Below are 15650 nucleotides of genomic sequence, written 5' to 3'. Positions count from 1 at the left end.
GCTCTAAATGACTTGATCGATTGGAATGATATAGTCATAAGTCATATTCTTTTTAATTGAGAAAAAAACAGTCGTATGCCGTTTTTTTCTTTAACTTTATCTTTTCTAGAATCCTTAAAAATGGTATAATATTATGTTTAGCGTAACAATTTAAGTAGCGTTGTAATTTAAGTGATCTAACCACAAACATATCAGTGATCGTGGTCACATCAAAGCGGTCATCTGACCATGAATATATTTCAATATTTCATATTATATCGCTCACAATTATTAATACAAGTAAAGTTGTAGTATTTATACAAGTAATAATAAATAACAGGTGTGTTATTATTCCATCCAAATATTATGTAGAGTACCACTTGCTTATAAAACTTTTTGGTTTGTTTTGATTGTGTTGAATTGGTTCAACCCTTATCGAAATTTTTGCTTAGTAACAAATATAGAAATTTATTTTTCTTTACAGAAGAATGAAGATTTAAGCAGATGCCCACTTCAAATAGTACCTAGATACCAAATTAAAATTATCCATTATAACAAAACTGTGCTAATTAAAAATAAATAAATAAAAGCCCACGTTTTCTACTTCATAGTTCCTAATAAAATCGACCTTACATCTCACGATCTATTTATTTAAGCAAGTCCTACACCATTTTCACAAACATCGAGGTCATGTTATGACTTATGCCGTTAGTACTGATACAATTAAATATTACGAGAGAATTTGCGTCAGATAAACAATATAACCTTCGCGAACATCACAAGAGCACTTGCTACACAGTTATTAAGTGCGGGTCAAGCGAAGCCGCGTTACATTGCGACACGGACACGACGCGATATCGTGGGATATGAGGGTGACAATATATCGATTCTATATCGATCGAATTGCAGGTCTAATCAGGCTTTTTTATTTGTAATCATAATAGTTGTGTAATACAAAGCTTCATAAAGAATTCTTGGATTAACATAAATCAAACATTTAAATTGAAAGCATACGGAAAATGATTGAACTTTTAATATACCTAGTCAATGATAGAACATGTGCAAACACACAGATTAAACTTATGGCACTTTTCGGTTAAAGAAAGGAGACAGAATGCTTAGCACATACACCTTAGTTATACTTTTATTAAAATCGAAAAATTCATTGCAATAATATAGAGTCCAAATATAAAAATAAAATCACTCATTTGTGTATATAAACTTTATTAAAAACATGCTTCAAATGTACAAAATAACATTAAAATAATAACAACATTTAAAGAACAACAAACTTTCACTTTTAACAGTTGAATGTTAATGCATATTCAAAACAAAGTCTATTATTGCAGAAAACATTTTATTTAGCGTTGTACGTTATACCATTTATGTATGAATCATTATATTTAGCACTTATATACAGAACCATAAAGCGTGAATGAGTTAATTTTATCTTGCTCCTATTGTGACAAAATATATAACCTAGACTTCAATAAAATGTGAACTTTATAGGTAATAAAAGATATCCTAAGATATCTCATGAATCTAACAAACGTCTCAAAATGTATATAACATTTTTTATTACATGCAATATTCGCTAAAACTGACGAAGTAATTTTTACACTATCATAAATTTTCTTAAAATTTCAAGGGTATTTTTAGCAAGATACCTACATCTTAATTGCAACTAACGACAAAGATATCGTGCCACAGTCGTACAGTATAAAAATGCAAAAACATGTCAAAACGTCTTGACCCCGAGCCTAAAGTAACATCTCTAGGTCGCTGCAGAATGAGATCATCCACATTTTGTCAGACCATCAATTTTATTATATTACGTGTGACCTAAACATTATAAACCCTTACCAGTATTATTGACCCCTCATGTGTCTGACTACTCGTATGTAACAGGGAGCAAGATACACTGGTGCTCTTATGTTTCAAAACCTTAGTAACTACAGTCTCTACGTTTATATTTTTTTTTAGTAGATCTGAATCATGTTACTTTCTGCCTATTATTTTTAGGGCCCTTATGATAAGTATTTTTTATGTAATACATGATTACGGTAAGCTTTGACTGTAACACTGAACACCATAATTTTATTTTGCTTAAAAAAACGGATTTCAAGTAAATCTAGTTAACAACATTGCATAATGATCCGTCCTAATGAACGTCGTTTAAAAAATCTCGTTGATTTTTCTATTGTTCGGACCTGATATAAATCTAAAATCCTATAAACATTACCATAAATGATCTTCCAGCTCTTCTAAAATTTAAATTTTAAAACTAGGTTAAGGAATAAAACTTTTTACTCCGTACTTTTAACACAAAGGGATGAACTGAGCAAAATTTGTAACGTTGATTTATTGTTCGAACCTGATATAAATCCTATAAACATTATCATAAAAATAGAGTCCAGCTCTTCTTCTAAGCAGTGTTACTTACAAAATGAGCCCGAAGTTTTAACGTGACCGCTTTATTTAATTTTACTAAGATCACCTTAAAACCCCACATCACATCATACAAGAACCATTAAAATCAGTGTGAAACAGAAGACCTATCTTTTAACACAAATATTGTCACTTCTATATACAATTTTACGTTCATCTCCCACGTCACACCATACAAGTACCGCTGACGCAATGAGCTATAAAACGCACCATACCTTAGCATCATAACGTCAATTATACATTCGACACATCGCGTGCCTATGCCAGTTCCAATACCTTCGTCCTCAATACAAAGAGGTATGGAGAACTGAATTAAAGAAATATTATGGAAGTTCCTCCCAAAAAGGAAAATGTAGTAATGTTACAATCTGGATAGTTGAACATAATTCTTCTGAATTGATTTTCGGCAATGCTGGAAAAGCTTGTAGGAAGCAAGCCAATTGCGAATGATGCATATCTCTTATCACAGCTGGCTTAAAAGTACTAAGCACAGAACCAACGAAGAAGTCATTATTGACTATTTAAGTATACATTAGTACTGAATATGGTCTTAGAAGCCGAGATGACACCGACCACCTAAAAGCTAGCTGTCATTGTGGTAATAGGACGTCATACTATCAGTCTGTTTTGCAATTTAATTTGATACTTTTCTATTACTAAATGGAGGCTTCTGTTTCTCATAACTCTCTACAATATCTTTGACGTTATCACACATCCTATACTATAAAAAAAGAATAAAAACATCAGAATTCAGACGTGTTAACCTCATTTAAAAATCGGTTAAAAATGATAGACATTTTTATGGCTTATCACTTCGTTTATTGTAATTACGGAACCGGTCGAGAGAATGCATCGCTTCCGTAGAAAGGTTCCAAATGTCATCAAATGTCGACACGAGTGCGATCATATTATGTACGTAATGCTATCATTTGTTATTCAATGCTATTTCTTTTGTGCTAAATTGTTGCTATATTGTATGAAATTAATGACGGTTCAATACGCGCATCTTTACAACGGATTATGAAAAAGTCGAATTTGGCGCCAAATAAAAGGCCTTATTATAGACTAGTTGTCTGCAGTTTTACCGTCATAATCAATTGTCATGGTACAAATTTTCATTATTATTTTATCCCCATGAGGGTCGAGTTTATCAAAATCTCTAATCATCACGTATCTGCATGCCAAATTTCAATCAAATCAGTCCCGTAGACCAGCGTTAATAGAACAGTCTGTCGACTGTCAGTCAGCAAGCTTTTTTTTATATACAGGGTGTAATCGTTAAGTGTGCACAGGCGATTATTCCGTAACTATTACAGATATCAAAAAACTTTAAACTGATATCGAAAGTACTTAACCTAATGAGTAAAATGGCCATAATAAATTTTTAAAAATAATACGAGAAATATCTAAAAAATTAACTTTAAGCCCTCCCATACATTTAGTATGAGATATGAATATCCCATGTACATGGGTTGATCCAAAAGTAATGATAATCAATATTAAACAAGGTCATTACAGTTAAAATAATTATGTATTTCTCTAGATAGTCTTCTAACTAGATAATACTTCGATATTTTTTTTCCTTAACTTAGAAAAAAAAAAACTTTGACTTCATCTACAAAAACCCCTCAAAATCGGCCATCACTTCGCTGTCGTCTTAAAATTTCTTATATCGACGGTGTTTCTTGTGCCGAGGTAAGAGATAGAATTAACTAGGAGCTAGATCTTACAAACAGGGTGGGTGTTCAAGCATTTTCAATGCCGATTTTTGATTGGCAGCCATCGCAACTGACGCTTTGTGATCTGGTGCGTTGTCTTGGTGAACCAACATTCAAGACCGAAGTATGCCATGTCTCTTTTTCTTACTAACCTACCCGCAATCTTTTAATTTGGTCTGTGTAGTAAGAGCCCTGTGTAGTAGTGGCTACCTTCTTAAAATATTCCACATTTCTTCAGCGTCCCAAAAAACTACGGCTTTAATCTATCCCACTAATTTTCACTTTGAAAATCTTCACCGTCACTTTGGAAGCTCGCATCCAGGCCATTGATTGTTTCTTGGTTTCAGCATAAACATGGTGAACCCAGGTAACGCCCATGGTCACAAACCGTGACAAAAAATTATCCTGATCTCATTAAAAATTTAGAAATTCACCCTCTAAATGTCGAATCGTTGTTTCTTCTTTTCGTCGGGAAACATTCTGGCTCGCACTGTTCACATTAAAATTAATGTTAATACTTGGAAACGTGGCCTGTAGATATAATTTTTTTGTGATAACTTAGTGATTACATGAGCAAGCATAAAACATTTATTTTATATTTTTATGTGCACAGGAAATACCCAATTATCATTACTTTTGGATCAACCTATACATTTAATATGAAAGATTTTAGCTTTTTTTTTGTTTTTTTGGTTTTCTGCTTTAATTACTTCGCAAATTTGGAGGGAAGTTCATTTAGAAACTGTAAATAGACCTCCTCATTGTATTGCACAATAAGGACGTCACTTCGAAAATCTACTATGAATACAAAATGTATGGGAAATAAATTGTATGGGAGCGTTTAATGTAACATTTTTGGTTATTTCTCGTTTTATTTTTAAAAATGTATTATGGCCATTTTACTCATTAGGTTAAGTACTTTCGATATCAGTTTAAAGTTTTTTGATATCTGCAATAGTTACGGAATAATCGCTTGTGCACACTTAACGATTACACCCTGTATATTAAAAACTTAATTTTAAAAAACTACAAGTTTCTTTTTTTTCCGACAACTATTTAAGTTTAACACTTGGTTTAACATTAACTATTGTGACCCTGGCCATCAAGACTTCAAATGACAATAACCTTTGTTAGTCACTCATTCAAGAATGCGTAGGCTTCATAAAATTATAACCCGTATGTTATTACAAGTACCAAGTGAATAAGATATGAAATATGTAAGTAATTCCAACATTTCTTTAAATACATCAGAATTTGTCTGAAGCTTCCTTCACTTAACCTTCACAATGTCATGCGATAGTTATGACGTATATAAAAGTAAATGCTGTAGAAATTGAGCATTTAATTTTCCAATCTCTCAAATATATCAAATCTCAATGCTAAAATATATCGTAAATTTATTCGCAGATAAAAACGAAAGACGGGAGGAACGAACCATAATATAATGTTTGTTACCCATTACGTAATATGGAAAAATTAAATATGGGCCAGAAATAAAGCCTCAATTCATAAATATAAGGGCATAAAGCACAATCTTATTATAGAAATAAACATTTTTACCAAATAAGATCGCCGGCATTCCTACCATCTACAATAATATTATATCAAATTTTATAGCGCAGTCGAACTGGCTTCTTCGCATACATTTTTCTTATTTTATCACCGACGTCAAGTCAACGCAAAACTTACCTAAACTTACCGTAGAATATATTTAAAATTACCGTGAAACTATGACTATTATTGTCATTTTTTTATAATATCTTAACATAGCGATTTGTACCGGAGTTCGTCACAGCCCATAAACGTATTATAACACTTTAGCATAAAGCTTTACGTAACTTTAATCGAGTCTTTTATGGTGATAATAATTTTGGTACCATCTACAGTTATGTTAAGTACTAGCTGTGCCCTGCGGTTTTACCCGCAGAGCTCCACTCCTGTTGGTCTTAGCGTGATGATATATTATAGCCTATAGCCTTCCTCGATAAATGGGCTATCTAACACCGAAAGCATTTTTCAAATCGGATCACATTTAAGAAATGCATTACTTAGGATAGTAGACTCGAAGGACCAGATGCTTCCTTTATACTCCTTTCCTGTGTACCCTCGTTCCTAGAATTTCCTATGTAACTTCAAACGAAAACGTAAAACGGCAAAGATCAAACATCAAGAATACTTGAACTGTGACAATTATACCGAATTAATAAACAAATACATATCTTTATGAGTAGGTATTCTGGGGCTACAAATCCAATAGTTGTTTTTTATTTTATTTCAAAGAAACTCTCAAGCAAAATATGATTTTTAAATGTAAAAGTTCAAAATATTTTTTTTTACAAATTACAAATGACCAAATTTTTTATTCTTTACCTACGATAAGTCTTTTGTCTAAATTCATTAAAATTAATGTCCGTTTGAAACCTTAACCTTTTTATGGGATTAGAGGTTAAAAATCACATGATGGGATGATACGCATATTTTGTTTCGAGTACGTTATTTTATTGAAGGTAAAAAAAACTAAGACAAAAAGTATGAATTTTGAAACGGTTATTTTTAAATGACCATGTGTCAGTCTGTATAATATGCAAGTGGATTTATGAAATTGATGTATTTCAGTTAGCTCCTAAGCTATATTAGTTAAATTTGTATTTTTTTAGAAATTTTTATGTTCATTACACTTGTAATTTTTTCCTAAACAAACTATCTGTATTTTGTAGTCATCTCTATCAGTAGGTACATGCCAATAATTTATTGTTATAACAATATAAAATATATAATACATATTTTTGTAAGAATTTAGAGTTCGATTAATAACATTGAATTAATTAACAGAAAATAGTGATGTTTCGTGTCAATATACCTATATGTATTATGTAAAATTTATAGAATTACAAGTAAACCCGTGGCATGCGCCGTATTTCGGCCGTGCACATTATAAAATTAAGCTAATTACTAAATGAATCAAGGCGGAAAGCTTACCAAATGAATCGCCATTAATTTGAATCTTCTTAATTATGTTTAAACTGTTACGTATATTTTAGAAATTATTTCAATTACCTTTTCCCACTTGGTTCTTAACTTGGATATTGTTAAAATGTTATTTAAGTAATAGATAGAGCCTTCCATAATTTACTCCTTTGAAAAGATACAATTCATATAACTTACTTATCTTAGGTACTTAAAATGTATATAATCTGATAAGGAACATAACAAGGATTCCTTAAATTTATCGGATTATAAAACTTATCTTATAATTTAAATTATAGAACCAAATAATGGTACGGGAGCTGTTAACGTTAAAAAAAAAGTCATTTTAGTATAGTTGGTTTTTTGATATACTGTTCCTCTTGCTATTTCGGTTAGAGTCCGGGCTGTCTGGCTGGTCGCAGTGGTTGCGTAAAGACGTATGCGTAAACACTCAAATCTATGGTCTTGGTATGTATTTAAACTTTGATAAAAATAACCATTTTTTTATTATTAAGAAGTTGAACAGAACACAGCTGTTCATGAAATTGTACACAGCATTTGTGTATTGTTACGTATTTTTACTCAAATAATATATTATTAACATAAAGTATTGCAAGTTCACGTATTTAATTACTGTTTTATTCATGTTACATTAATTTTAGTAATGTTTTGTCTATTTTAGTTAGGGTGTGTTTAATTAATTTAGGTCACCATTACATTATTATTTTGAAACTTTTAAATATAAAAAAATGGTTTTAATATTACAAATTTCGACTTATTTATTTCATCTCAGAGATCTGGATCATTTCTTTGATATCTCAATTTTAATGCTCATAGGTGTGCTACAACTATCTATTAAATATGGTATTATTATCTAGTACTCGTCGTTTTGACTCTACATTTGAGAAATATGTAGTACTAATAAATTTTATATTCTGCTAAAAAAATCAACAAATAAACATATAGGGTCAACCGGGGCAAATGCAACTAAAAAATAACAAGTTTCAAGTTTGATCGGTTACAGTTATCTCCTTTTATATTTGGTCATTTATTTGACCCATTTATTGTTTTTTGTATTTATTCAAGATTATTTTAAACCAATCAAGCAATACAGTAGTCTTATAAATAACTGGTAGTGAGAATATTTCCTAAAATTGGTAGAAAAAGTTACATTAACCCCTAGTCGGGGGTAAATGCAACTAACTGCCATAGCTCTTCTTCTATTTCATATAAAACAACGAATATAGAATATATTTATGAGATTTCATGTTATTCATAGGATTTTGAACTGGATTACCGTGTAGCAAGGACGAGTTTTCAGGAAAAATCTTATTTTTCTGATTGTGGGGCAAATGCAACTATTTGTTAGAGAATTAGTGTGGGGAATGCAAAAAACTTATTCATCGATATATTTTTATTATTCTATAATTATATGTATATATACAATAACGTTGCGATCGTAGATGGCGCCGCATTATTTAGAGGAAAAACTCATGTACCTACTTTGATTTACCACTTTAAATCGCAACAAAAAAAAATTACAGTGTACTACCTACTAAGTCAATTTTAGTTTTTGGTCAGAACAAATAATATTCTTTGTGTTAAATATTGTTAAGAACGTAAACCAAACAAAATACGTTTATTAGTTAATCAACCGTTTACTAAAAATTACTTGAACAATCACAGAACTATCCTACCTATCGTTTTTAGTTATGTACTTATATTCTTTAACCACGCTTTTTTATCTAATTTGAATTTTACTTATGAACCCGTCTCTGGGTATAATATCGAAGAAATAATCGATGGTTCTTCTTTAATTAATCATAAAGAAAGTATATTTTGACTACCAAGAAGGATACATAATAAAAATATCGACACTGTCACATCACTAGTGTTTTTAGTTTCATACAAAAATATAAGGGGCTATTGTAACTAACCTCACAGTTGCAATAACCCCACAGTGAAATTTTCATGAGGCAAATGTAACTGCATCAATAACACAAAATAGAGTCAACTAACGCACTAAAAATATAAATGAAATAAGCTTAACGGCTTGTGATAATCGTGTCCAATCAAAAACACCTGCAAAAAATCACTCCTAAACAATTTTTTTGTCTGCAAAACTCGACACCTGTTTTTACGCACACCAACTTCAAAATAGCGGTTTGACACAATGGCCTATCTTCTTCTTCTTCTCTTAAATAATGGCTCCACCCAATAAAAAGGGACTTCGCCAATGTCCAGTATATATGGGAGAAACAGGACTCAAATTTCAGTCAGTTAGACTTGTGCAGATTTGACATTTAACATTTGGTACTGAGTGGGAAAATGCAGAAATTTTGATCAACTTGGAGCGGCTAGAACAAACACATAAGACAATACAGGTTATATATATTACAGACAACAGGAAACACTAATATGATTTATAAATATAATAAGGGGTTAATATTTTAGTTTATTATAGGAAATAAATTTAGATAGAATTTCAACAAATTTGGAAGGCACTAAGGACAACAGACATTTAAAATTTGTGGGACGAGGAATTTCAGGAGGGAGGACATCCAGTAATGAAGAACGAAGCTTGGTACATTCAAAGAACAGGTGGTCAGTAGTTCCTTCGTCCAATCCACACTCACAAATAGAGTGATCTCGTACTCTGATTTTCGCCAGATGGACAGGAGTACACGCATGGCCGAAGCGGAGCCGACAGATAGTGGATGTTACTGGTTTGTCGAATTTACGAAAGCGGAAAAACCATGGTTTGTGTGGAATAGTAGGCTGAATGTCCCAATAAAATTTACCTTTTGTGCGGCTGGATTCTTGCCAAAGATTCAACCACTTCCTATCTAAACGTGATTTTGATAGTGGAACAAGGTCTTGACTGTAATTACTAAAGTGAGTATTGCAACCCACTTGCGTAGCAGACTTAGCCAAAGAGTCAGCCATCTCGTTACCCCCTATACCAATATGACCTGGTATATAAGTGATTTGAACGTGGAGACCCTTATTGAGGCAATTTAAAAGAGCCACACGGATTCTCAAAATCAAGGGGTGGCAAGATCTGGATCGAAAGGGATTAGATAGGAGAGCCTGGAGGCAGCTCAATGAGTCAGAGAATATAACAGCTTTATCAAGGTTGTGAGAGCTAATGAAAGTGAGGGCTTCGAGGATGCCTGTAGCTTCACCAGTATAAACAGTAGATAAAGGGGGGCACTTTAACTGGAGAATAATGCTGGATTGAGGGTACCAAACAGCAACTCCTACACATGACATATCGGACAATTTCGAGGCATCCGTAAAAAAGAGGTGCCAATTGGGCCATTTATTGGCTACAATTTCATTAAATGTAGCATTTGCATTAATTGTATGTTTAGTTACGCCACAGTTTAAAAGTATAGGTGGATTGTACGTAAGGGACTGGTAGTTAACAGAGAAGAGAGGATATAGTTCAAACTGAACAGTAGGGTCAGGCAGACGGGAGAATCTTATGAAGCTTTTCAGTAAACAAGGAAAATTAGCAGAGGGACGGAGATTTTGACTAGTGGAGATTTGAAGGAGATTATGTAGCTTGGGCCAAAGGATATGGGAAGAGTTATAGATAGATTTAAAAAAATATTTATCACACAGATACTGCCTGCGAAGAGCTAGGGGAGGGTCAACACACTCAACCTGCAGGGCGTTAACCGGGGTAGATTTCATTGCTCCGGTAATCAAGCGTAGACAGCGAGATTGCACTTTGTCTAGTTTATTCAGTGCCGTCTTATTACATGGATCGAGTATGAAAGACGCATAGTCTAAGTGACTACGCACTACGGCATTATAAATAAGTTTCTGACAGTATGGGTGGGCCCCCCACCACACTCCTGCCAGAGAACGTAATATATTAATCCCTTTTTCGCATTTTTGACTGATGTAGTTAACATGAGGGGAACCAGACAACCTAGAATCTAATATAACGCCCAGATACTTAACTTTATTGGTGACTGGAATTGGCTCATCGCCAAGTATTAAGGTTGGTGCGGGAATGTGACGCTTTTTAGTGAAAACTACAACACAACATTTTGGTACAGACACAGACATACCATGCTCTGATAGCCAGTCACGAAGATACGACAAAGCTGAATTAAGGCGCGAGGTGATTTCATCCATGTCATGGGAATGAGCAAATAGGGTTATGTCGTCTGCATATTGAAGTATGTCACAGAAAGATGTGACTGTCGTATCCAAGTTGAAAGTGTAGATCGCATATAGGAGAGGACTTAATACCGATCCTTGAGGGAGCCCCTTCCAGGTAAGCCTAGTGGAAGAAATATGAGAGTTATGGCGCACTTGGATGGATCTTGACATTAAAAGATTGCAGATAAATCGTATCATCCTCACTGGGATACTCAGCTGTAACAATTTGTTTCTGAGTAACGGAAGAAGTACGTTATCGTAGGCTGACGCTATATCTAAAAAGACGCCTACCAAATACTGTTTTCTTTCAAAGGCCGACCGAATGTCTGTGGATAAAATGCCTAAACAATCCAGTACGCTCATACCCTTTCTAAATCCAAATTGAGACCGGGATAACAGTCCCCTATTTTCTACAAGCCACTCAAGTCTATTTTTAACCATGTGTTCAGCTATCTTAGACAGACACGAAGAAAGGGCAATTGGTCGATAGGAGTCGGCACAAGAGGCTTGTTTGCCTGGTTTTAGTATAGGAATTATGAGGTGTGATTTCCAAGAGTCAGGGATGTAACCGAATTCATAAAATAAATTTACTAAGTTTAAAAAGTACTGTTTGGTTATGGGACCGGATTGGCGTATGAAAGAATAAGGAATGCCATCTAATCCGGGAGAGGAGTCTAAGAGGCCGCTGAGGGCTACATTTAGCTCCTCTAGGGAGAATATGGCTTCCATATTGTTATCATGAGACGAGACGAGCGGACCAGTGGCCATAGGGAAAGAATCTAAAGAAGGGACAAAGGGAGGGGAGAACTTATCAGCGAACTCTTCAAGCCACACTGAGGAGTCATTGGAATCTATATCGTTACAAGAAAGAGAGCCACGAAATTTGCGTATGTTCTTCCAAATAACTGTTGCAGGTGTTCTAGGCGACAGACTCTCGCAAAATGTTTGCCAGCCTGCTTTCTTTTTATTTTTAAGAAAAAGCTTGGTACGCGCGGCTATTCTTTTATAATATATAAAATTGTCAACGGACATGGAAGCATTATACTGAATTTCGGCCTCTCTCCTTGAGTTGACAGAAGCTGAGCATTCATCGTCCCACCATGGCGGAGAGACTTTGCGAGAACCAGAGTTAGAAACGGATTTAAGAGGGATATTATTCGCTGCTGCATTTTTAATACAATCCACAAAGTCAGAATAAGTATGTAGATCATTATCAAGAGAAACGGAAGGAAGGGACTCAACCAGATTGTCAAGACCAGTAGCGTAATCCTGCCAGTTTGCTTTACCAAGTCTATACATGAGTAGGGGTGGGAAAGGGGAAGTCAATGGGATAACAGACTGGGAAAGAGAAGAAAGAAGAGGAAAGTGGTCGCTACCATGAGTACTTGAAAGAGTTAAATTGGTGAGGGATGGAGCCAAGGAGGAAGAACAAATACATAGATCAACTACAGAGGAGAGACTCTGATTAGGAAGGACTCTCCTAGTGGGAGATCCATCGTTAATTACACAGAGGTCAAGGTCATCAAGCAGATCCATTAGCAGGTGTCCAAATGTATTGCAAACTGAAGATCCCCAAGAAGTGTGCTGAGCATTAAAATCGCCCAATACTAAAAGAGGAGACGGTACGGAGGAAAGTATAAGTGAAAGATCAGGTATAATAGAAGGATGAGGATGAGAAATGTAGACAGAAATAATAGAGACATTATTGCATCTTGCAGCCACAGCGTTAATACGCTGATCATGCATAGGCAATAGAATACGAGAGAAATTTAAACAATGTTTAAGTAGAAGTGCTGTTCCAGCATACCCATCGGCTCTGTCATCTCGCAGACAGAAAAAGCCAGGAATCCGAAAGTGACTTCCGGGAACTAGCCATGTCTCCGAGATGGCAAAAGCTATAGGGTTGTGGGTTGAAATAAGGTCAAGTACTTCATGACATTTCGGACGAATGCTTTGAGCGTTCCACTGGAGGATTGTGAGGGCCATTACTGTTAAATAGAGAGATGAGATTTATAAGTCTATAGGCAACGTTGATCGGTATTGAATCTGTTTTTTTAAGAAAAGTTTCTAAGGCTGAAACATAAAGCTCAACATTAGAGCTAAGTACAACCGGGGGGTCAGGGTTTTGGGATAAGGCACAACCATTCGGTTGAGTAGAGGGTAATTCCTGAGTTATTTGGCGGTGTGCAGCTACATCATATGTTTTACCTAGTGGTGCATGAGTGCGAGGGGGTATAGAATAGGTCTTTTTGTATGAAGTTTTATTAAGAGGACGAGTTTGACGAACACTATTGGATTGTTTCATAGAAGGGATGGGGAAAACAGGTGATTGTTGTGATCTGGGCGCAAAAACGAAACTGGCTGTTTCCGAAAAGGGTCTGTACACTGAAGGGGTAAGCTTAGAGGCTTCCTCGAATGAGATACCTTCTGTGGCCATCAAAAGTTTAATTGACTTTTGCCGGCTGTGTTCCGGGCAATTTTTGTCAATGGCGAAGTGAGTGCCATTGCAATGGACACATAGTGCTTGAGATTCAAGAATGGGACAGGAGTCGCCTGAGTGGTTTTGTGTACATTTGTAGCACCTCTCTTTTGAGCGGCACTGGTCGCGGATATGCCCAAAGCGACAGCACTTGTGGCACTGGATGGTTGGGTAATGGTAAATTTCTACAGGAAGTGAAGTGTATCTACAATAGATTTTTGATGGCATTGCTTGACCTAAGAAAGTTAGAACCACTGTTTGGGATGGAACCCAAGTTGTAATTCCATCAAGGCTATTTTTTTTGTTAAGTCTACGTGCTTTAAGTATGCGACCGTGCCTGTTAGGGAATTCTGCACACTCCACAAAATCATCCATGGTCCATTCTATCGGTATTCCTTTTACAATACCCATGCGGGTGATATGATAGGTAGGAATGAATGCCTTAAATTTAGCTTCGGCCAAAGCAGGTAAAGATAAAAAATTATTAGCATCCTCAGCTGATGCAAACTCAACCGATATCCTGTTGCGGCCAACAGATTTTACTCCGTCTCTTAAAATATTAGGAACTTTTTGGCTAAATAAGAAAGATCCAAATTTGATCGGACGGATGGACAGGCCGGCAGAAGGATCGTTTTCTACGCGAGATACGTGGACAATGTATGGTCCAACTTCATCACCACTATATCTTATAGGATTATTTAAAATGGGATCAACAAATACAGACGGGTTAACAGGTGAAATGGGATCAGATGGAACAAAGCGTTTGATTGGAGATTCATCTGTAGACTCAGGTGACGGACACCTTTGCCTCTTATTCTGAGAGATGTCCAATTCCATGCTTCTTTCCTGGACGTCCGGGGGTTTAGGATCGGGTGGATCAGGGCCCATATTAGTGAATTGTTAGTACACTTACCACTATAACCACAGACTAAACACTTAAAGACGAACACAAAACAGCTCAAAGTGAATATATTATTGTTAAAATAGCCAAAACACTAAATTAATAACCCAAACACGTGTGACAGAAATCACGCCAAATGTCAAAGTCCCAATGGCCTATCAATCAAATAGTTTTCATCGTAGGGGCACCATCTATTACTTGTAAGATTTATTAGTCGTTGAGTTATTGAATCATAGGTGGCGATTTATTACAACAACTCTAATAAATTAGTTACGATAACTAGTTGCCATAGCCCCATAGTTGCATTTGCCCCGGTTGACCCTACATAAAGCTTAAATAGTAAATACAAACAACATAAACAGCTTTAAAATTTACGTCATTCCAAAGAATTACGGTTGTAATTAGACTATACGCATAAATTCATTGCGTCGCGTAATATTGACAAATTTTACATAACCATGGGCGTGTGAGATTATGTATTTTCTTCTGTTTGAACACCGCGGCTGACCTCTGATCTAACGGTTAACTTATTTGCAAATCGTATTTGTTTGGCAAAGAATTAGCAATATGGGATAATGTCCAAGCTACATTTACATTAGATGCAACTACTATGTTTGAGTAGTTTTCGGCTCCTTAAACCTATGTTTTCGGTTTGATTACATAGTATGTCGTGTCGTGACGTTATCCATTACTTCTCCTTGAATTAAATTCATTGAATGATTTTTTTTTATAAGCAGCTCGAAGAGAGTAAATTCTACCCCGAATTTTCATTATCTGGAACGGGAAGTATGCGGATTTTCTAAATATTTATTTCAAAGCTAGTGTGTTTACATGTTCTAAAATAATATTAAAAAAGAAATTGTTATCTACCAAGTATAATTTTAATAAATTATATTGTAGACGTTTTGGTACACAAATATTTATTCACGGTACAGATAATACTGGATGAAAATAATGACATATAACTGCTACAAATGCCAAG

General features: G+C 34.8%; 1 protein-coding gene across 1 annotated transcript; it reads right to left on the bottom strand.

Annotated features, from left to right (window-relative positions):
• Positions 1-13218: 13218 nt before the first annotated feature.
• LOC149908218 (uncharacterized) lies at positions 13219-14672 on the bottom strand. The gene has a single exon (XM_090102164.1). The coding sequence runs from the start codon at positions 14653-14655 to the stop codon at positions 13219-13221; it is 1437 nt and encodes a 478-aa protein (XP_089958290.1). The 5' UTR covers positions 14656-14672.
• Between the last annotated feature and the right edge of the window lie 978 nt (positions 14673-15650).

The sequence above is a fragment of the Colias eurytheme genome, chromosome 5 (genome assembly GCF_061535395.1).
Source record: "Colias eurytheme isolate Ceu_HAF_F1 chromosome 5, ilColEury1 Martin Lab GWU primary, whole genome shotgun sequence".
Taxonomy (NCBI): Eukaryota; Metazoa; Arthropoda; class Insecta; order Lepidoptera; family Pieridae; genus Colias; species Colias eurytheme.
The sequence above is the reverse complement of the archived record's forward strand: the minus strand, read 5'-3'. Positions and strand labels throughout refer to the sequence as shown.